Source organism: Leucopleurus acutus (genome assembly GCF_964270905.1).
Source record: "Leucopleurus acutus genome assembly, chromosome: 3".
Lineage (NCBI taxonomy): Eukaryota > Metazoa > Chordata > Mammalia > Artiodactyla > Delphinidae > Leucopleurus > Leucopleurus acutus.
Genome location: NC_139145.1, coordinates 141,660,532 through 141,684,918, shown reverse-complemented (window position 1 = coordinate 141,684,918; position 24,387 = coordinate 141,660,532). Strand labels below are relative to the sequence as shown.

At 39.9% G+C, this 24,387-nt stretch overlaps 1 protein-coding gene across 2 annotated transcripts in view; it reads right to left on the bottom strand.

Annotated features, from left to right (window-relative positions):
* OXCT1 (3-oxoacid CoA-transferase 1) overlaps positions 1-24,387 on the bottom strand; it is a gene marked incomplete at both ends in the record, with an annotated part of 141,274 nt that overhangs the window by 7,904 nt on the left and 108,983 nt on the right. For both annotated transcript variants that reach the window (XM_082835919.1, XM_082835918.1), the window contains 2 exons: positions 3,824-3,904; positions 17,897-17,986. In XM_082835919.1, the coding sequence (XP_082692045.1) occupies positions 3,824-3,904; positions 17,897-17,986 (171 nt within the window). The remainder of the gene's footprint in view (positions 1-3,823; positions 3,905-17,896; positions 17,987-24,387) is intronic.

Here is a 24,387-nt window from a genome sequence, read left to right as displayed (position 1 = left end):
AACAAATAAGAGAAAAAGAGCCTTTGGGGTGTGCTATTAAGAACAGGCAGGAAGAGGATTTGGGGAGAAGACAACTTTGGTATCATGAATATAAGACTTCAGTGATTGAGAAGGTAAAGTCTTTGGCAAATGACTTACTGCTTTTAAAAACCTTTAATGAACACCTTTATCAATCCCTAATTAGCTCTCAAGGTCAAGGTCCCTAATTTCCTCTCAAGGAAAACTAAGCATCTATGATTTTTTAAAATGGGAAATTTACTTTTGAAATATTTAGGAAGATTTCCATTTAGTGGTATAAAGTGTAAACAAAAACTTGATAAAAATGGACACTAAAACCTAAAAGCTACAATCAATTGTTCAACTGCCAAGAATAATATTTCGACTACTCTGTTTCACAGATGATACTTTTATTACTTTTTCACCACCATAACAGGCTGCATTACGGACAAAGCAGTCAGTCACAGCCCAAGTGCTGGTGAGGAAGGCCTCTTTCATCACATCATTCTAGCAACACGAAACCAAGAAATCAGGGTCATAACATCTCCAAAGCCTCTTTCAAATGGCAGGCAACTAATGGAATTTTCCTTAAGAGCTGAAAATGGAATTCTAGTCCCATATCACTCTGGCAGAGTGTCCAGAGTCAATGCCCTTAATGGCAATGCAAAATTTATTAAACACCTACCTGATACGGCACAGGGGTAAACGCACCACTCCCTTCCCTGGGGCACTCGAAGTTCCATATGTAGCTGCCTTTCACTTTACTCCTTTTTGCTACACAACACCATCTGCCGTTAAGCCTCCAATTATCCCCGTCTGCTAATGAGTTCACACATCCGTTCCAGTGATGACTTCTCTGAGCCCCAGGTGCCCGCGGATGTTCCGGATGTTAACTTACTCCGGAATATCAACTTGAGTATGTTCAAATGTCACCTATTCTTTTCCTGCCTCCCCTTGCTCCTCCCTTTCTCTTCCTACAGACCCAGCCTTCATTAAGGATACAACAGGTCGACCACACCTCTAGCCAGAAAATTCAGGAATCACCTCTGCCTTAGCAACCACGTCCCATTCATCATCGAGTTAGGTTGAGTCCATCGCCTAAATCTTTTTGAAATCTCTTTCTGTCTTGTGGTTAAGGACCTTGATATTTCTGGCCAAGATAACTGAAGGAGTCTCATCTCTTCTCCCCCTACTCTACGTAAAAGCCACAGGGCTCTTTGTAAAATGCAAATCTAATCAATGGTGTCCCCAACTATTAAAAATCACTGAAGGGCTCCCAAGTGCCTTCCAGATAAAACCCAAATTTCTTAACAAGACATTCACACTCCTTTATAATTTGGTCCCTTACTGGCTTTTCACCTTCAGCCTTCAGAATCTCTGGCCATGCCCTCACTCCACATTATCCCACTCACAGGTCCTTGAGTAAACTCTGTTTTCTTAATTCCTCGAGGACCCTGCCAATGTTTCTTCCCTTTGCCTAGAAGGGCCTCTTTGGTCTTATTCTCACTTATAAAACTACTTATCTTTCAAGACTCCTCACTCAATCTATTAATTTTCTCATTGAGAAAAGTACAGTATTTATTCAACAGGCTTTCACTGTGTATGGGTCAAGCATTATCCTAAGTGTTGGACAAATAGTGATGAGTGAGACAGGCAGAGAGCTCAAAGGTTAATTCAATACAGTGATCAGTGCTGAGTTAGGGTAAGTACTAAGACTCACGGAAGCACCCAGAAGACTTGGGGAGGGATAGGGAAGACTTGCCAGCGAAGAAATTATATAGCTGAGACATAAAAGATGAACAGGAATTAGCCAGATGGTTGAGGTGGGGAGAACATGCCAGGGAGAGAGACAGGATGTGCCAGGTCCCAGAGGAGCATGGCGGGGACGAGGGCAGGGGATGCAACATAGTGCACAACATTCAGCATGGCTGAAGTAGGGAGAATGTTAATGCAAAATGAGAGAAGCTGCGACTGGAGGAGAAAAGATCCAGACTGGGAAAAAGTTAATATTTAACACCACTCTCCCCAGGCTGTTAAGCAGCCTTCCTCTATGTTCTCAGCTCAGCATTTGGCATGTCTCTCTCTCACGGACTTTATCAGTGTACCTCTAATACAGGCTGGTACTGTTGCTGTCTACTCTCCTTGAATGTGCTCCTTGGGGGCAAAGACTGTCCTCCTTTCTGTATCCACTGTTGGCAATAGTCGGCTTCAGAGAAGGAGCTTAAAAATGCTTATTAAATGGATAAATGTATGAAACAACAATGTGGATAGAAAGGGTAGAAGATTTTTTTAAATGGCAGTAAAGTTAAGTAATGTATGAGTAATGTCAAGTAATGTATGAATAATGTCATGAGAAAATGTAGGTATTAGATGGTAAGTGCCAAAATGAAAGGTGGACCACTCTGAAGATGAAGTTGTGAGTGCTAAGCTATCTGAAGCCTCTTCATGATGAAGATGGAAATTGCATTAGACTTAAGGGATGGATAGGATTTGGACAGGTAGAGTTGAGTGGGAGTTGTTGCACGTAGAAGCACTAAACTGGTAAGAACAAGGTCAGGGCATACGTGGAGTGGGGATATAGGGAGAGGGCTTACCTGGGGGAAGAGGAAGATCAGGGGTAAAATGTTGCTGGAATTATCCTTAGAAGCTGTACCACCTTACTTTATTAAAGAAAACAGGATCAAGGACTGTCTTGTCTTTGATTTCAAAGTAATGGATTCTTTTCAACAAGTCCTGTCTATGGTTTTGGAGAGGTTTATGAAATGATAAGACTCAAGGAATAAATGGTGAGATAAAATATTCTGCACTTTTATCCACTTTTTCTTCTCCACACGTCATCTTTATGGATTCCACATAAACAACCCTAGAGGAAGGCACCATTTAGGACAGAACTCTCCTTAAAATGTGGCTTCTGAAAAGTATTATGAGCCTTCTAACCTACTTCAAAAGGCTGCTTTAGGGTGCTTCATACCATACCTGAATGAGGGTTCTAAACCAGATTAATGCCAAAAGGAACAGCATCATTAAGAGAAAACAAAGGAACAAACGCTGATCTAGAGAATTCTGTTTTGTGGTTCATCAAGATACTGAATCAAGAAAATGACACCCTTCTAGCTCATTTATGAGAACTATGTCATTCCAACATCTTAGGTTCAAATCTGGGTCAGAAAGGTGACTGTAGCAACCACCAGTGATGTTTCTCTCTGATCTGAGCAGTTTCAGTTGTACCACTAACCAATATATTCTATTTAGGAAGATAAAATCTAGAGGTACACTAAAATGGCTGGTGCGTTCTAAAGTCTGCCTTCTAAAAGAGGGCTGAAAGCATGCAAGAACAAAAGAATAGATTTCTTGGTTCACTGTGGGGCCTGTATTGCAATTTGCACCTAAATGATTAAAACCTAATTTTTACTGAGTTTCCTAAAATGAGATCCAACAATTTGTACTTGTGATTTGGGAAAGCAAAGAAGAAAGGTAGTCTTAACTTTGGATGATATCTTAACTTTGTATATATCATCCATTTTAATAGCCCAAGTATAAAGGATCAGTACAACTTTTATTATATCACACTGTCAAAGTTACCAAGGACAGTATTTCAATTCTGTGTATGTATATGCATATTTCCAGAGAATTTCACATTAAGAATTCTCCATCTAGAAACATTAAATTGATGAATCTTCCTATTAGGTCTACCCACGGATTAAATTAATCCTATGACTACCAATATAACACACTTTTAGAAGGTAACAAAAAAGTTCTAAAATGCTTATTAAAAAAAAAAAAGGTGGTAGACATTTAGAGGAAATAAAAGAGAAAGGCACTTTACCTTTTCAGTAATGATGCGGTTGACACATTGTTTTCCTGTCAGTGGTAATGTACATTTCTCCATGATTTTATGTGCATTGCCCTGTTTGAAAAAAGAAACATTAAAAAGAGTAATTACGAACCAATTCTTATTTAGAATTGGTATAACACAGGACAAACAGGAACTGTCAGATAAATCGTCTCCTAAGCACAGTCTGTTTGAAATCTTTGCCCAGTCATGCTTTTACTTTCTTTCTGGAGGCAGCTTGTGTCCCTAAGATAATTTAGGGAGAGTGCCAAATGAATAGCCAAAGGCATAACTGATTTAGTTGGGAAACATCCTGCCGCAGATCTGACCCCTCAAGCCTCAGCCCTTAGATCATATGATGGAGAAATTTCACTTCTAGCATCCTGCTAATTTTTCTCTTCCAGGGAATGGTCTCCTTGACAAACGACCTATTATTTACCAAGGGTAGGAAGCATACACAGAATGCAAATGCATAATATACCTTTTTAAAAAAGTTTTAATTTTATTTGTTAAAAACATAACATATTCACAGAAAACAGCAGTTCTTGCCTCCCTTCTGTATGCTTAGACCTGCTCTGAACAGAAATCAAAATTCAATTTTTTTAGCATTTACTTATGTACTATTTTACATTTTCTCCCTACCTCTGCATTTAAAATTTTTTTAAATTTTATAATAAATTTTACTTTATTTTCCATTACGGTTTATTACTGTATATTGAAATATAGTTCCCTGTGCTATACAATAGGACCTTGTTGTTTATCCACTCTATATGTAATAGTTTGCATCTGCTAGTGCCAAACTCCCAATCCAACCCTCCCCTGCCCAGCCCCCCTTGGCAACCACAAGTCTGTTCTCTACGTCTGTGAGTCTGCTTCTGTTTTATAGATAAGTTCATTTATGTCATACTTTAGATTCCATATATAAGTGATATCATATGGTATTTGTCTTTCTCTTTTGACTTACTTCACTTAGTATCATAATCTCTAGGTCCATCCATGTAGCTACAAATGGCATTATTTCATTCTTCTTTTTATGGCTGAGTAATATTCCTCTGTGTGTGTGTGTGTGTGTGTGTGTGTGTGTGTGTGTGTGTGTGTGTATACCCCACACCTTCCTTATCCATTCATACACACCCACACCCACATCATCTTTATCGATTCATCTGTTGATGGACATATAGGTTGCTTCCATGTCTTGGCTGTTGTAAACAGTGCTGCTATGAACATAGGTGTGCATGTATCTTTCGAATTAGTTTTGTCTGGATATATGCCCAGGAGTGGGACTGCTGAATCATATGGCAACTCTACTTTTAGTTTTTTGAGGAACCTTCATACTGTTCTCCATAGTGGCTGCACCAATTTACACCAACAGTGTAGGAGGGTTCCCTTTTCTCCACACCATCTCCAGCATTTGATGGCCATTCTGATTAGTGTGAGGTGATACCTCATTGCAGTTTTGATTTGCATTTCTCTAATAATTAGCAACGTTGAGCATCTTTTCATGTCCCTATTGGCCATCTGAATGTCTTCCTTGGAAAAATGTCTATTTAGGTCTTCTGCCCATTTTTTGACTGGGTTGTTTGTCTTTTTGTTATTGAGTTGTATGAGCTGTTTGTATATTTTGGAAATTAAACCCTTGTTGGTCTTATTGTTTGTAAATATTTTCTCCCAGCCTGAAGATTGTCTTTTCATTCTGTTTAAGGTTTCCTTTGCTGTACAAAAGCTTGTAAGTTTGATCAGGTCCCATTTGTTTATTTTTGCTTTATTTCTATTGCCTTGGGAGACTGACCTAAGAAAACGTTGCTAGGATTTATGTTCTCTTCTAGGAGTTTTATGCTGTCGTGTCATATAGTTAAGTCTTTAAGCCACTGTGAGTTTATTTTTGTGTGTGGTATGAGGGTGCGTTCTAACTTCATTCATTTACATGCGGCTGTCTAACCTTTCCAATATCACTTGCTAAAGAGACGGTCTTTTCTCCATTGTATATTCTTGTCTCCTTTGTCAAAGATTAATTGACCACAGGTGTGTGGGTTTATTTCTGGGCTCTGTATTCTGTTCCATTGAGCCTCTGCATTTTTTAATACTATGTTAACCAGACTATTTATTTCCTAATTAATCAGCTTTAGATATTATCTACTAACTTCTTATTGGGGTGTATGAAGACTTTCTTACAAACCCCCATCCTTCATTATGTTCAGTTCTCCCAGCATAGCTATATCACAATTTGTAGGTAACTCAATAGTCAGAATTTACACCTGCTGACAAAACGGCTATGTAAAATGGCTCATTGCTGGGCCAGGCAGTGTAGAAAACCATGATTATATTCACTTTCTCATATAGTGATTTGCTTTTCCTGGAATTTGTCTGAGCCTCAGTTTGCTCATTGGTAAAATGTGTGCATTGGTCTATAGTCACATTTTTTCAAAGTTTCCTTTAGCCACGGTACACTTTTTTCAAACATAAAAGAGGGACTACGAGTGGAAAGCAGGCTTTCACCCATTAACCCCCTTCCCCCACCCCCTACCACCCCCCAGTATAGAGGTGGCCTCTGGGTCACTTCTATGGAGCACAGTGGAAACATAAGCTCTGATGATTTGATCTTCAGATCATTTTCTTCTGATTATGATTCAGCTCCTTTCTAAGTATCAAGCACCAGGAGCCTAAATTAATATTTGCCTTGAGGCTGAAGGCTAATTTATCACATTTTAGATCATCTATTAAAAATGGTAAAAATGCTTCTATTGCTTCCTTTTGGGATAGGAAAGCACCACACGTGATGTCATCATCATCTTTAGCCATCTCAATGTTTTACCTTCTGAAATAGGCACCACTACCTGGTTTACCTCTCTCTCAAAACTGCTGCCATACCAAGTACGATCAGAGGAAAGAGATTTCAAACAACTGGGCTTAATTAAGATTTTACTGCTTGTAATAATCTGTCAACTCACCAACATACTAGTCATTAAGAGGTTTTAGTATACTTAACCCAGTGTATGGCATAAAAGATACTCAACATTTTTTGAATGAATGAATGGGAAGAAAAAGGGACGTCTATTGGGAATCTTGGGTGGATTTCAAAAGAAGACAAACTCTATTACTTTAATTTAGTCAAAAGTAGTGCTAAATACACGTAGAGTAGATAGATGTTACACCTTTAACAACAAGTTATATGCTTCTGGGTCTTAATTTGTAAGACAATTTATAGCTGTAGAAATGAAACCTCATTTTTGCTTCATTTTTAATGATCCATTTTCATTCCCAGATTTCAAAGAAAGCTTGCACGTGTCACAGAAGCTTAACTAAAGAGCTGAAATTAACGATGAACATTCGAACTTCAATAGTTGTCAGGACTCCTTACACTTAATATAACTCAAATAAGACATGTCACAATGAATTCCAGGTTTGCCTGCGAACAAAGTGAACAATCTGTGGGCCTCCAAAGAACATTTTCTGCAGGGAGCTCTTACTTTGTTCTCATTATTTGAGCAAGATCTACACCTGGTGTGAAAGCAGCCACCTGGATTTCAATGAACAACCAACGCTGGTTTAGGATCAAGCGTGTATTTCAACTGACGGAATTAACTGTGCCCTACCAACAGAGACCTTTTAGAGACGCTTTTCCACGTAAACAGTATAGCTCAGTGGTTCAGAGTGGCGCCAAAGGACCTGAGTGCAAAGCCTAACTCTACTCCACACTAGCTGGGCAAGGTTCCTGTGTCTGTGCTTATCCATCTCTTTACCTCAGGGGTTATTGTAAGTGTCCAGTACTTAGCAGGTGCTCAATAAGTTTGTGCTGTTTTTATAACCTATATTTAACATTCCAACAATCTACCAGGAGAATTCTTCAGGAGCTCTTAAGTTCCTAAACGAAGTTGGACATAGAATTACACAGAAAATGGCCTAAACAGAATTCCTGAAAGCCACAAAACTAATGAAACGGCAACACGTATTTGGGGGCAAACCATATGGCTGGCACCAAGAGTATTCTTGCAGTGAGAACAGTGTAGCTAGATGACTCCATTCACTCTGAGCTTCAAGACATAACACAGGTCAAAGATAAAGAGAAAATGGGATGCAAAGAGAGATTAAAGAACATCACAATTTCAGTATCCAACAATAGGTTAGCTATGAAGCCAATATGACTAACGCCCACTTGAGCATTCTATTCTAACCACGCCAGGCTGAGCCTTACCAAGTTCTATGATTCACAAAGGAGGAACAATCACTGCGTTTTTAGCATTTAAAAATAAATCCTGAAAAAGAGATGCAGTGTAGTGTGGTAGCAAAGAACACTATATTAGGAGTCCAAAGACCCGGTTTTGAATCTTAACTCTGCCACTTAATAGTCACTTGGTCCCTTAAATTCTTTGTGCTGTAGTTTTCTGTTCGATTGCCTTGTCTTCCTCACCTGATCACGGTAGGAAGAAATGTTCTGCAAGTGCAGTAAAGTAGGAGGGGTTGAATCTACATTCCAATATTTTGGGTGAGTGGGGTCTTGTTAATCCTCATCATTCTGCTTCTTTCTTTCTCCACGAAGAAAGGTCAGAAAAGGCAGAGGAACGGACACCAAGAGAAGCATTAAAAATTCTCTGACTGGACCCGAGGGCTCCTGATTTTGATATTTCCTTATTTCCTAATTTCATCATAACCTTGGTGAATAGCTAAATCTCTTTCCTCCACCTGCTTCTCCAGCTTCTCTTTTCCCCACTACATCACTTACAGGCCTCCTGCAAAATCTAGGAATCCACCGTTATTATTTTGTATGACCGAAAGCGTTAATACTTTCTATTACTTGCTTCATGGTGATCTCTTTTTAATTCATTAGATATCTGTGTGCAATTTATTACTAAATTCTTCAGTAATAAACGACTCTGGTTAAACGATAATAAATTCCCTTGTTATCATTACAATAAGCTTTGTGTTATCAAAATAAACTTAATCCCAAATAACAAGCTCTCTTTTTTACAACATGATGATTTTTACATTTCATGTCAACATTTCTTTCACCTGAGGCAATGGAGCATTCATGTAAGATTTTGCCTTACATAAAACCCCATTTTATGCCCATCTTTTTTGTTAAGTATTTCTTCAGTGTGGCTGCAATATATTTCTTCTTTGGGAAAGCCCTAGTGATTAAGTACAAAGAAGGCAAAGTCTAGAAGTTGGTTGATCCTTAAGGGACCGAGTCTTTACGGGTGTATTCACGCCATCTGAAACACACACCACCCTGTACTCCTTCATCCCACGTTCGAATGGCAACACCCTCCCTATTCTTCACGACTTAGCTCAGGTGTCAGCTACCCTGGAGAAACCATCTCCAACATCCCCTATCCAGTGCCGCCACTCCAGTGTCCCAGGGACTTTCCTAGTCTGGTGCACCTCGTAGGTGCTCCTGTGTCTCCTCTACTCTCCACACATGTTGTAATTGTTGCCCTCTCTTTGCCCACCACTGGACTCTGAAACAATTTATCTTTGTATCTTCCGCAATGAGTAGAGTACTAGACAAACCACAGCGATCGATAAATGCTGTCTGACTATTATAATTCCGATCCAAGGAACTCCAACAGCATAGGAGCTGTAAAATACCATGTGACTGAGTGGCTATGGACCACTGGAGGCTGCTTTTAGTCCTAAGAAATGTACTTGTACATTCCCAGCATCTCTGAGCTCACTAGGAGAAGTGCAGCTAGCAGAGGTGTGCAAAGGGGCTTACGAAACTTGGGGAGGCAGATAAAGGCATGAGCAAAGGGAGTAGCAAAGACACCTCAAGACTGCAGTATGGGGAGTTCCCTGGTGGTCCAGTGGTTAGGACTTGGCGCTTTCACTGCCGTGGTTCAGATTCAATCCCTGCTCAGGGAACTAATATCCCTCAAGCCATGCAGCGCAGCCCAACAAAAAGAAAAGACTGCAGTATGAAACATACAAATGTATAAGTAAAGAGAGAAACTGAGTGAATTCTACAATACTTATTCTACCTCTTCTGCTTGCTCTCTCCTACAGCTGCAAGGCTTGCATTAATCTGTTGAAAAGCGGGGCTACAAAGGCTGACCTTGGCAAGGGAATACTCCATACTTTGTCTGGTGGCACAATGAAAGCAAGGACAGGTCTCTCTTAGGGCTTGCCAAAATGTCATGGAGGGAGCTGGAGTGTTACCGCCCTTGCCCCTTCCTTCTGTACACACACACGAACACACACAAAACAGATGATATAAAAATTGGGGAACGCTGTATTACAAGACCCATGACTGTCACATCACTACGATGATTGATGTGGTGCCCAGAAAAGAAAAATGGGATTTGCTAAAGAAAGAAATTCAAGGTACACAGAATAAAAGGACAAGATGATGATGATATTACTCACACTGAGTTTATCCTCATGGGATATTTTTGGCCTTTACACAGCACCTATTTGGTAGGGATCCCAGCAATCCATATAGGACTTCAGTGGAAAGACTCGTCTAGCTCTGAAGCAGAGAACGGTTGCTGTTACAAATGGCTTTTATGTGTGGATATAATAACAGTCTGTGGTTACACAGGCACATCCCCAGGGGAAGCCTAGCCAAATGAGACAACAGATACAGCGAGCCATTTCCCTGAAAATAGTCTGCAGGGCTTTGAGATCTTAGAATAGAAGGCCATTTTTCTTCAATACAATACAAAAATCTTTATCATGGCCTTTTATTTTCTCTCTAAAGACTGCATCCTATGGCCTCTAGACTAAGGATGGCAGAGCCTAGGACTGAGCAGGAATTATTTTCTCTTTCCATCCATGAATTGCTGTGATACCTTAGAAAGCTGCTCTCAGTGTCAGCTTTCCTATCACGAACTATGGATGCTCAAGGTCACAGAATTTAAAGTTATTTGCTTAATTAAATTCTGTAAGACATTTTAAAGTGTTTATTGGTTGATGGACTGTGTTCTGCTATTTTCTTCCATTATAACATTTTTTTGCAGGCATGTCCATCATTAAAGGACAAATAAAAAAGACAAAACCATGTAAGGATTTCTATTTTTAATGGTGAATATCGTTTTTTCCCAAACAATCCTAGCCACGAAATAGTTTCATTAACAAATTATAAAATACTGACAAGCTTTTATGAATGGAAAAAAAATTAAACCAGATGAAACTATGTTAATTACAAATTATCCTAACAAAAGAATACTTTATCTTGGGATACCTTTCAGTGTTGCTGAAAATTGTCTCAAGGATGCTTCCAAGAAAGCATTTTTAGGAACTCTTTTATATTTGCTGGCTTTTGGTAACACATTTGGTCCAAAATAAAAAGGATTAATAAATCTCATTTACTTTTTATAATTCCTCTGCACAAAAAGCAAAGACAAGGTAAAACAGTATTCAAGATTTCTAGGGCTTCCCTGGTGGCGCAGTGGTTGCGAGTCCGCCTGCTGATGCAGGGGACATGGGTTCGTGCCCCGGTCCGGGAGGATCCCACATGCCGCGGAGCGGCTGGGCCCGTGAGCCGTGGCCGCTGGACCTGCGCGTCCAGAGCCTGTGCTCCGCGGCGGGAGAGGCCACAACAGTGACAGGCCCGCGTACCGCAAAACAAAAAAAACCAAAAAAAAAACGATTTCTATATGACACTGCTATCAGATATGAATTGGACTTAATAAAAATATTATTCACAAAGATTTATTCTCAACTTCATAACAAAAAAATGATACAAATGAACTTATTTACAAAACAGAAACACAGACTCAGACCTAGAGAATGAACTTATGGTTACCAGGGGGGAAGGTTGTGGAGGAGGGATAGATTAGGAAGTTGGGATTGACATGTACACATTGCTACACTTAAAATAGATAAACAACAAGAACCTACTGTATAGCACAGGGAACTCTGCTCAATATTTTGTAATAACCTAAGTGGGAAAAGAATTTGAAAAAGAATAGATACATGCATACGTGTAACTAAATCACTTTACTGTACGTCTGAAACTAATACAACATTGTTAATCAACTATACTCCAATATAAAAATTAAAAAATAAATTACATTTTTAAAAAAGCAAACACAAGGTAAAACAGTATTCAGGATTTCTATATGACACCTTTGCTATCTGATACAGATTGGACTTAATAAAAAATATTATTCACAAAGATTTATTCTCAACTTCATAACAATATAATTATGACTCTTTTTATCCTTTAGAATCCAGACCTCCTACTGTAATACAAATAAAAACTAAGCCTGTTTTAGAAATAGCACTCTCATTTATGTTCTCAAAAATAGGTACCAGAGCTTTGCCTGTTTCCAATAAATGACAACTGTGACTGAATTTCTTTGTTTTTGCGCTCTGAGAGTTATACCCTTAGGAACACATTTCCAGTACACAATATTAAGAACAAAACACTTTCCTTTATATTGTTAGTGGTGATGGTATTTGCCAGACAGAAAAGTTTAGTAACAGAAAATGGAGGGGCTGGATACATAGGCTCTCAGTTTGCTTTTGCTCTTAATTTTCTACTTGACTTTTATCGGAATGTTTAACCCCTATGAAATTTGGTTGGTTTACCTCTGGAAGGGGAACAATAAGACCTACCTCACAAGAGTATTGTAATGATAAAATAAAGGCAATAAACATGTAACTGCTTGGAAAAAGTTAAAAGTGCTCTATATGTTCAAAGTATCATTATTATTTGAAGAACTAATGAATTCAACAATTATTGATTCCTAATATGCACCAGGCATGATTTTCCTTAGTTGTTATGATACAAAGAGACCCTGCCCTCATGGAACTTCCATTCTAGTGAAGAAAGGAGATGAAGAAACATCAGAAGAGGGGGGAATTCTGTTTTTATAACAGTCAGGGAAAGCTCCTCTGGTACCCTCAGCAGAGGCCTGAGTGAACGGAGGAAGTGAGCCATGTAGATATCTGAGGAAGAGCTTTCCAGACATAGACAATAACAAGTGCAAGGCCCTGAGGCAGGAGGATGCTTGGAATGTTCCAGAAACTTACAGGAAGAGAGTCTGGCTGGAGCTCAGTGGGCAAGTGGGAGAATCCTAGTAGATGGAGTCAGAGAGGTACTGGGATTGAAGCTGACAAGCCAGGGAGGGCCTTAGGGACAAAGTATAAGGAACTCTGAACTTGAATCTAAGGGAGATGGGAAGCTGTGGAGGGTTTCTGAGCCTAGGAAGAAGTGCTATAACATGATTTATATTTTTAGAACATCATTCCTACCACTGTGTGGAGGATAGACTGTGTGTGTGTGTGTGTGTGTGTGTGTGTATTTCCACCCAACTCTTCTCCCTCTGCTCTCTGACAACAGGGACCTAATTGTAAATCCCTCAGCATGCACTGCCCTTTCACACCCCAGTGCCTATTCCCTTGACCTGCAACACACTAGTCCCTTCAAACCCTGCCCCATCCTTCAGATCTCCATGCAACTGCTACATCTCATGGGAAGCACTCTGTTTTGTACACTCTTTCTATTTTAAGTATTGGTTTCTATGACTCTATCCCCATGAGACTCTGACCTGCCTAAAGGAAGGACTATGCCTTTCTATTTTTCATTTCCTCAGACTCTATCATAGTGCCTGACACATAGCAGGCCCTCAATAAATATTTGATGCCTGCATAAACAAGTAAATTAACATACTCACATAAGATAATTCTGCCAAATTTCAAGACAAAGCCTCGAAGAATATACATTTAGTCATTCATCATGTCTAGAGGATGGAAGACGTTAAGCCAGCAAATTCACAAAGTGTTGGCTCATTTATATATGATGGTGTAGAGGTAGGAGTGAGTCAGATAAAGGGGGAAGGGGAACAGAATGTGGAAACACCTAAGAACAGGAAACAACGTGAGTGTGGAGATCCTAGCAGAACTGAAGCCCTGGAAACAAGGATAACGTAGGTTGCTGGGGAGCTGATGACAAAAGGCTGGCAGGCTAAGGGGAACTAAATAATGTGGACCTAACTCGATCCAGCTTTAGTTTGAGACCAGTCACTTTGGCAGTGGTGTGCTTGATTACCAGGAAAGACGGTCAGTCTGGCAGGAAGAGGGCCTCTGGGATGCTGCAACAGTGACCCATGTAGATGTGACAGGGACATAAACAAGTAGAAATCCACAGGATGGAGCAGATTACAGGGGTATTGTAGATGCAATATGTACAGTGATTGGTATAGTGGGAGGGGCAGAAATTCCATGAGTACCTTTCCAGAGGGGGGCTAGGAGATCATCACTTCTCCAGTTGAGCTAGCAGATGGAAGATTTTTAGGGGAAACGATGATGATTTCACTTGTGTAAGTGTTGCCGTTGAGGTAGCTATGGAACAACCAGGTGGAGGTGTCTAATAGGGAAAAAATATAGTTATAGAGCTCATTAGAGAATTCCAGTGAGGAAATAAGGATTAGGGACCCACTGAGTGAAAAATAATAGTTGGTGCCAAAGATTTAGAAAGCACCCAAGAAAGGTGCAGAGGGTGAGAAGTACAGAGGGCCAAGGATGAAGTTATGAGGAGTCCTGGAAGGAACTGATAAAGAAAAGGATGGGGCAGCTAGTGATCTAGGTTGGTGGGGCAGCTCTGCAGGCCTCAGCACGTGGTTTACAACTTTGGTTCCAAGGCTGCTGTTGCAGTTAAGGCCTTTCTCAGAAGGCTAGAGGGGGACAAAAAATAGTCCAATGAAATCGGCTTTCTCTTTAAGGACATGACCCAGAAATTGCACAAATGCTCAAATCCCATTGACTTAAACTTGGTCACATAGATGAATCTACACGCAAGGGCATCTGGGAAATGTAGTCTGTCACTGGGCTACTCTGTGCCCAACTAAAACATGGGAAGATTCTAATACAAAAGGGAAGAAGAGGAGATGGGTAGTAGCGGGCACAATTCTGAGACTGTTTTCTTTTAAATATTTTGCTGATATCTATCTCAACAAGGACAGCTTTGACCAGGGAAAATGAAAAAGGGAAAGAGGTAATTCTGAAACCTAAAGCTTTCAGAAAAGGGCAGGTGTGTATGGGAACATAGGTGAGGATGCAGCATGGTATGATATGATGAACATGACTAGACCAAACTGAGGGAAACTCCTAGCTCTGCCACTTACCTGGACAAGTTTCTTACCTGCCTACATTCCAGCCTTACATCGGAGAGTCGCTGAGAGGTTTATAGATCCAGTATGTACAATGCCACACACAGGGCCTCGCACCTAGTAAAGACTCAAACTCCTACTCCTTTCCTTCATTCCTCCCAATTTTTAGAGGGCAAAAAAAGGACACGCCAAGAGATCAAAAGAAGCTTAAGTAAGAAGGTGGCTAGACACCAAAAACTCTGCCTACTTTGCAATTTTGCCTGGAACCCTGATGTCTAAGCTTAAATGAAAGCCACACTCCAAGGCCAGTCTGGCGCCAGTGCCTGCCACATGTCTCCAGAGGCAGTTTTAAGGCAAAGGAAATGTTATTCTGGTTACTCTAGAGCAACACAAGCAGGCAGCCAGGTTTCAAATACCAGAAGCTGCTGGCTGCTTGCAAAGACTTGCAAGGAAAGAGTTTCCTTTGTCTGATTAAAGCAACATTTTTAAAGGTCAGGTAATACTGTATTTATAAGTGACCTGCATCTGTAACCCTATAGAGAAGAAAAGGAGCAAAAAAAAAGCTGCACCTGAAGGCCAGTTGATGGCTCCACCCACTTACTGGGGGAAAAAAAAAATCAGCAGCACAAGAATACAAGATTATATTTCTTTTCTCAGGTTTTAATCTTTCACTGCAAACTTTCTACCCTGTGTCTTAGAAAACTCTGGGGATTCTCCCCCTAGGCTGTTCACTTACTCATAAGGCAGCAGAAGTTACCTGGCATGTCTAAAAGAACAGGTCATTAACTGGAGAGGCCACCAGGAGTGAAAGATCTCGCCTCTCTATTTCCTTTCCCACCTCTACCAACCTTTAGGCAGACAAAAGATGCAGGAAAGAAGCGGTGAGGTCCCCGTGTTCCCTTGAGTTGGGCCAATAACAGTAAGTCCAGGGGAACAATGTACAGTAGCAACCACACATTCTGGGACCAAGAGTACAAAGTGAAGATGGCAAGAAAAGAAACTTCTGTTGGTTAGTTTTCAAGGTTATCTATTAAGTATAAACAAATCACTATTATTATTTTAATCACAAATATATTTTTTGTTAGTTTGTCCAAATGAAAGTATGTAGGGAAAAATATCTAACTTCAGTTCTGGTCTAAAACTTAGTGCCAATTTCCCCACTGAGAGAAGAAAAAGAAGAAACGCTAAAAAACATTATCTTGCTTCTATGAAAAGCTTTAATAAGGGACTTCTAATTGGAAGTGTGAAGCACCATTTTTCCTCTGTCAGAAATTCCAGCTGAGGAGAAAGAAAACACTTTGGGGGAAAAAAGAGAAATACAGGCCCAATGTTTTGAAAACGAATGCACAAAAATAATCTGACATGAGTCGGACTTCAGTGCCTATGTGTCAACATTAAAGTAACAACAAAAGGAAAGTCGGAAAGAGTTTTCTCCAAATGGACATTATGTTCCAGAAAACCTTTGGATTTGATTTGCATGTGTGGCGTCCTTTTGCCTCTGAAATGAAGTATTTTGGATGCTTTTGCCAGGCGTCGCTCAGTAGTCACCTGTGTTGGTTTCATTTCTATTGTCCCACGTTTATGCTTCACTGCTCACTTCACTGTTTACTAAGCAATTTATGATAATTTCATATTTATTACAGTTTTCACAATGAAACTGTTTCGTGGCACCCATCACTCTGTAACAGAACTCCCCATGGGAAGCAAGTCGGATGCAAATCTTCCAGATCCACACTCTCCCACAATGCTGCATCACAAAATAAAAAAGCGCAACCGAACTACCACTTCCACTCAAAATAGCAGGTATCAAGGTGAGAACAGGTAGCTTTTGTTTTAAAACTAAGAATTATAAAGGAGAATGAGCAAAGGTATAGAGGGTGAAGAGGGTACCTGACACCCAATATCAACTTTGCAAATCATCAGAAGCCCAGGGATTCAGGTGGGTAAGGCAATTAAGCTCAGTTGTTTCAAAGACGATGACTTGGAATAGGAAGAAAGTCATACTGATAGCTCGGTATTTAGAAGACTAGGCTTCGGAGTCAGAGGTATCCAGGCCAAATCTCAGTTCCACTAGTTGTGTGACCTCAGGCAAGTTACTTAACCTCTCTGAAGCTCTGTTTCTGGACCCACAAAAATACTTATATCAACTTCATGGGCTTTTACAGGCAAACATACACAGAGAGCTTAGTGTACTGTTCGTGCACAGTAAACTCAATGAATGGGAGCCATCACTATTACAGGCTGATGATATCATCATTAAATGTAAGTGCCATGCGGTCAATGTTTCTTGTCTAGTTTTGGTCGTTGCTAAATTCCAGCAGTGCCCAGCACATAATAGGTATTCAATAAACACTCAACGATTTATCAAAATAAAAGTATAATATTCTTCAGAATAGAACACTTGCTATCACCAAGTCCATCATTTTCTAACACTGTCTCAAAACGGCACCTCCACAGACTTGGTAAGAGGCCATATTGTCCACTTGAAAATAACTGCTGTTAAAAACGCACGTTCTGCTGTGTTTTTCATTTTGCACAGAGATAGCAACCACTATAATCATCTTTAAACCTGAATCAGAGAATTCCCATGTGGTTCAGCAGTGATGACTCCGTGCTTCTACTGCAGGGGGCACGGGTTCGATCCTTGGTCGGGGAACTAAGATCCTACATGCCACTGGGTTTGGCCAAAAAAATAAAAATAAAATAAAAATATCTATAAACCTGAATCAACACATCTGCCCTAACATCTTTTCACTGCTTTTGAAGACATTATAGCTTTTACTTTTAATGTGTGTGTGAGGCAAATAATCAAAGAACACCCTGATGTTTGCTTCAAAGTTAAAACAAACATTTAGCTGAATGATAATAAATAATGGTCTTTATTTGTAACGTTTTTCTCAAAAATATAAACGCTATCAAGCTGAGTGATCCAGAGAAAACAATAAAAACAATGGTCGCATGACCTGGTGAACAGGGTTTCAGTGTAGTGTGAATTTCCAAAAGCAGCTCTCATTACCTTTGCAGAGTGCTCCATGGTGACCACCACTTTGGTTTTGGCACTGGACACTAGATCCATAGCCCCTCCCATTCCTTTCACCATCTTCCCCTGCAAAACAAACAGAAAATAAGAAGTACTTCTTGGGACTTCCCTGGTGGTCCAGTGGTTAAGAATCAGCCTTGCAATGCAGGGGACACTGGTTCGATCCCTGGTTGGGGGAATGAAGATCCCACGTGCTGCGGGGCAACTAAGCCTGTGTGCCACAACTAGAGAGATGCCCGTGCACAACGAAGAGCCCACATAATGCAACGAAAGATCCCGCGTGCCTCAACTAACACCCGACAAAGCCAATAAATAAATAAATATTAAAAAAATAAAAAGTAATTCTCTTTCACGTTTTTAGTATGTGGCAGAACAAAATTAACTTGCAAGAAGAAGCCGCTGGAATAATTAGTGAAAAAAACTCACTGACCTTCATTGCTTAGTACTTGAGCTTTATGACCTTAATATCCTGTTGTTCTATTATTCTATGGCTGAAGAATAAGTTCAGGATAAATATTATGATGTTACATTCACTGAGTATGGCTAACATTACTTTGTCAACGCTATATTAGCAATATGCCAATCAATGGATAAGAAAAAACTCAAGAACCTTTCCAAAATTCTGGGCACATTACTCTTATTACAATAATATGAGACTGAAATCCACATGCCCCTGACATACATTTCTTTCTTTTTAAACATATACTTGGCACCACTGAGTCTTCAATCACAGACACTTTCTAAAGCACTCTCTTGGATTTCCTGCAGATTAAAATACCATTAGGTAATAAACTAAGGCATTAGTGGTGTTTCCCTAGTAATGATGAATATGAAAGGTGGGTCTGTCTTTCTAAAACCTGGCACTTATCTTGCTCTTAGAAAAATACATCAAAACGAAACAAGAAAATATATTTCTGTTAAGCAAAAACAGAAAACAGAAGCAGACTTCAGGATCCTTTCACCAAGACCATTCTATTTTCGTTCATCTATCTACCTCCTCATTCATTAAACATTTACCAACCACCTTCTCTGTGCCACACACTCTGAATAATTCCCACTGTCTAGTCTGTCTCCTGGTTACAGAGTTTTGGAAAAAGCAAGTGTCCCCAGAGATGATGAAATAAATTCTTACTCAAGTAGATTGAAAAGAAATGTTTCTAACATTGAAACCTCCTGAAAATTTAATTTATTTTTTTCCTCCTGCTGATTTGACAGTAAACTCTTCCAGGGCCTTCAGCTCCTTTCCCATAATTTCATACCTTTAAGGAAATCAGGCAATACACTCACACCTGGCTTTAAGACACGGTCTCAAATCCCCTGATTTCAGAAACATTTTAGAGGTCAGTGCAACACTGCACGAACATGAATTAGATGGGCAGTATAAAACAAAGGAGTAAGCAGTCAGGATATCTTCATGGTTTGGAGCTTGCCACTAAATGACGTTGGGAAGCAGCTGGCAATGGTTGGGAGGTGGTGCAAGGAAGGAGTGGAAGGGACAAAATGAGTCTGTCTTCAGACATGTAAGGTTGCCATGAAGCAGAATATCCATGTGGGAATGTGTAATTTTATACTTCTATGAGCCATACCGTCCCTGCAGTTTTAATAAGTAAAGCACCAGGTCATGACATTTCTGAAGAGAACACTGATACTTTATGGTACAAAATATGGATAAGTTAGAGATAGAAGCAATGAATGTCTATCATAAACTCCAATACTAAGGAAGTTTGGGATTTTTAAAACATCAAAACACACTAAAGCTATTCCATTTAAAAATGTCTCAACATGTTCTTGCTGTGGTGAGAACATCCAGCCAGTCTGAGCTTCCATAGATAGTGTCCTTGGGCAGACTAAGAGTGTAAGTGCCAGAAGAATGAGGAAGCCAAAGAAAACCAGAAACCAAGCTAGTGTGTTAAACATTCCTTGAATTAAAAAAAAAAAAAAAAAATTCCTTGAATTAGAATATACCACAGGCAAATTTTGTCCCCTGTGACACAATGATACTGGTAAAGCTTATGACAGCTTCTAACAGGAAGCTTGTCCATTTTAGGTGCACCTGATGTACATATTTTAAATCATCATCAGTTATTTAAAAAAGATTTATAGAGCACCAGCTGGGTACATAACACTGTGCTGGCAGGAATATAAAGTGCTATAAAACAAGTTGGAAAGAACCATCTCTTTGTGTCTGTTAGAAAGAACTGTATCTCTTGACTCAATGTAAATGAACAGTCTTCATCACTCAAAGAGATTCAAGTGGTCTCATGTCTTGTCTTCAAAGCACACGCTACAGATTTCAAAGCACTATTTTGATCCTTACATGTTTGTTTCCAAGAGTAAAAAATGCACACGATTAGGTGCAGAACACCTGAGCTCTATTAACCCACGGTGTGACATTTGCAAAACACCAAATCTCTTTGTATTTAGGCTCATTATCTATAATCCAGGAATAAGAATATCTGTCCTACCGTAAAGTTGTTATGAGGAACGGATGTGGAGTAAACAGAAATTTATAAATTTACTGCCTTACATCTTCAGTCAATTCATTTTACTGAGTGTCTAATATGAGCCTGTACTGTACTGGGTGCTGGACTTAGAGATGATCAAGACAGGCTTCTTTTCTCATAAACTTCATCACTGGGGGAAGGGAAAGCATCCATGAGTAATTAAAGAGACTTGAACCAAATTTCTTCCCTCTAAAAGAAGCATTCCCCACCTCTTCCTCATCCCCAAGGTAGAGTTAAGTGCCTTTTCCCTGTATCCTTGGCACTATTTGGTATGTAATTCTATCACAGTGAATTTCAACTCTTTTCTTTCTTTCACCGTATTATTATTATTGTTATTGCATTATAAGCGCTTAGATGAATGAGTGGATGAATGGCTTCAAGTAACATAGGTATGTTCAAGTTCTAGCAGAGCACTGAGGATGCAACTGCTAACTGTGCCTGGAGAGGCAGGAATGGGAGGAAGAGGCTCAGCAGGATGTCACAGAGGAAGTGTTTCACAAAAGTCTGCCAGATGGGGAAGAGAACAGCAGTGTCTCCTAAGAGAAAGCATTTCTAGCAGGTTAACCGGAAAACCTCCAAATATTTGGTTTTTGTATTTTTTAAGGAAGTTCATTGTATTAGAAAAAGAAATGAAAACATTTTCTTCCATTTCAATTCCCAAGTGATTTCTGAAACAGAATCAATTACTAAAGGAAAATAATTTATTCTACCTATACCAGAAGAAAAAAAGAGATATAAGACATCCTCTCTGAAGCAAGTGGGAAATTCAACGCCACCTTTCAGCCCGGCTCAGTAGGCACTCTTCTGGGAACCAACTACTTATATATCCCAGTTCTCTACTGCAGCTGGGGTAGCCATGTGCCTGAGTGGAAGAGAGGGAGGTGCTACCTGTGGTTTCAGGCTCTGGCCCATAAAAACCTCTCACGTGTAATCCTTCACGCTCCTTCACCTTCTGCAATCTGGACACTGACATCCAAGGTGTCCTCGCAGATGACTGAGCTTCCCTCAGGCTGGGTCCTTAAATGACCACGTGTAGCAGAGCCCACTTACTCAGAAACACACTGCATTGCTCAATATGAGTGAAAAACACAGAGTGCTAAACCACTGAAATCGGGAGGCTTATTTGTTACAGCAGCTGGTGTGACTAATACAGTGGTGTGTTGCCCAAATGAATTCTATGGAAGGGAGAGAATTGTGTAGAATTAGTACTGTTACAGCTGCATAACAGAGGGGGGACCTGAGAAGGCCTCTTAAGGAGATGTTTTACCACTGCTCTTTGAGGGAGGTGACTATGCCAGATACTGTCCTCGGCACTGTTATCTACCTCTTTAACCCAATGTCCAGTACACTGCTTGACATTTGATAGAGCTGAGATACAGATCTTACCTCCGTCTTCATCTCCCTCCCAGAAACCCAACATCCTAATCAATATACAAAATAAAAAGCTGATAAAAGAGAGAAGTTAAGGAGCTAAAAATGTCCCTTTAAATAAATCACAAGAGAGAAAAGTGATACGGAGAAAAAATAGGCTTATAATGAAGAGATTATGGTCATGATTGAAGCACTGGGCCAGGGTGACACAAAGCGTGGCTTTCTTTGATATCTCATCAGCAAACATATATTTCTTGAATGGGGCAACTTTAGTTCTAAAATGTATTCTGGCTAGCATAATGGAGAGATGATTGCTGGATACTCATTTCATAGCCAACTCATTTTTTTGCAGTTAAGGACTGACTCTGACATCAAGTACGGAAAGAATACTGCAATAAAACGCACTAGAATGCTGCACAATTATAAAACTTTTCTAAAAAGATACTGACTCAACTGTTATCCTCCATTCACAAATATTTTCAGGGTCTATTATGAACCAGGAACTAAGATAAGAATTAGGAATAAAAAATGAACATGACTGGGCTTCCCTGGTGGTGCAGTGGTTGAGAGTCCACCTGCCGATGCAGGGGACACAGGTTCATGCCCCGGTCCGGGAAGATCCCACATGCCGCGGAGCGGCTGGGCCCGTGAGCCACGGCCGCTGAGCCTGCGCGTCCGGAGCCTGTGCTCCACAACGGGAGACGCCACAACAGTGAAAGGCCCGCGTACCGCAAAAAAAAAAAAAAAAAAGAACATAATCATCTACCTTTTTTCTAGAAAATGTATTTAAACCAAAATCAATATTTTAAATATATTTTTATTTACTTTGATCCTAGTTCCTAATATCAGAATTTTAAAGAAAGTGAAAGAAATTGTTAAAATGCCATTTAAAATAAAACATAAAACATACTGAAAATGATTCTTGCCATCATTTTTATCATAAGAATATAAATAGTAATGGCTTATTTTCAGATTTGTTACCTCTAAATATTCTGCTCTTAAGTGAGAAACAATGTACAATCTACAGAAACAATTTTTAAAGCATTTTAAACTAATGCTATGTGCCCCACTGGAAAATGTAAATCAACTGTAAGAAAAAGGGAAAAATAGCTCTGATTTATTTATAAAACTAGGGCTTGTTGTTTAATATCAAACACCAGAGCATTAAGTATCCACCTCAATCCAAATGTAAGCCTCTTTATTTCTGTCTCACTTTCCCATTATTAAAAAATGTTCTAGGAAAGAAAGCGGTCTCCAAACATGTTCCTAGCTAAAGAGCAGGAGAGAGGGAAAACAGAAACATGATATCAACATTTGTTTAAATACAAAGAGAGATGTTATAAAAGATTTTAAAAATTTGCCTTAGTTTAGCAAAGTTATAACAAAGGTGCAGCAGAATATTTCTCTTTTCTGTTATTCTTTGTATTCAAAACCAAGAAAAATGTGATTTTCCTTTCCAAGTTTAATTGTATTTCCCAGGACAGGTGAACTGATCATGTAAACCAATTAATATGTAACTAGAAATATAATAATATCTTTATTGCTAAGTAAGTTAACAAAATTGCTTATAACAAATATCAGTTATCAATCATAATATGGGCTAAAAAAAAAGCATGTCAGGCTTCCCTTGTGGCGCAGTGGTTGAGAGTCCACCTGCCGATGCAGGGGACACGGGTTCGTGCCCCAGTCGGGGAGGATCCCACATGCCACAGAGCGGCCGGGCCCGTGAGCCATGGGCGCTGGGCCTGCGCGTCCAGAGCCTGTGCGCCGCGGCGGGAGAGGCCACACCAGTGAGAGGCCCGCGTACCGCAAAAAAAAAAAAAAAAAGCAGCACTTGGATAAATTCAAAATTTCATTTTAGTAAGCGCTGTTGCTCCTGTTCTCTCCGAGATCTTGTTTCAATTATCCCCTCTTCACAGCTCCTCCACCCTCCCCCTCTCCACAGCCCCTCTCTATAGATTCTTCAACACATTGAAGTCCAGTTTCTCCTTGACCATGACCTTGAAGTGAGAACTACTCAATCCAGTCTTAATATTTAATCATTTGATTCAGTACACACTTTGTAGGTTTACTTTATACATTCCTGAAACTTTCTACTACATTTTACACTGTGTTCCATCAACATCTGTAAATTCTCTATACTCATCGGCTTCCATGGTATAATACCTCCTACCTTGAGGCTTTCAGGCTCCTTTCTAGCATCCTTTTCCCACACCAGCTTTGTGTTGGCCAACTTAAAGCTTTGCCCTTGGCCTCCTGCTCCTATTGCCACTTGCTCTCCACGAGTGACTTCATCTATACACTTATGATATAAACCGGCCCTGTCTCTGATGATTCCTAAAGCCACATGTCTAGCTCAGATCTTCCCTGAGTTTCAGATTTCAATATCCAAAAACTTCCCAGTCACCCTGTAGCACAATCCGCTGGCTGATTCCCCAAATTGTTTCCTCTTGTTCCTGGGCACAGAGGCCACATTTCCCAGCCGTCCCTGAAGTTAGGACTAGTCATATGAATAAGTTCTGACCAATGGAACGGGGTGAAAGTGATATATAACACTTCCAGGGCTGGACCATAAAAACTTCAAGAACAATG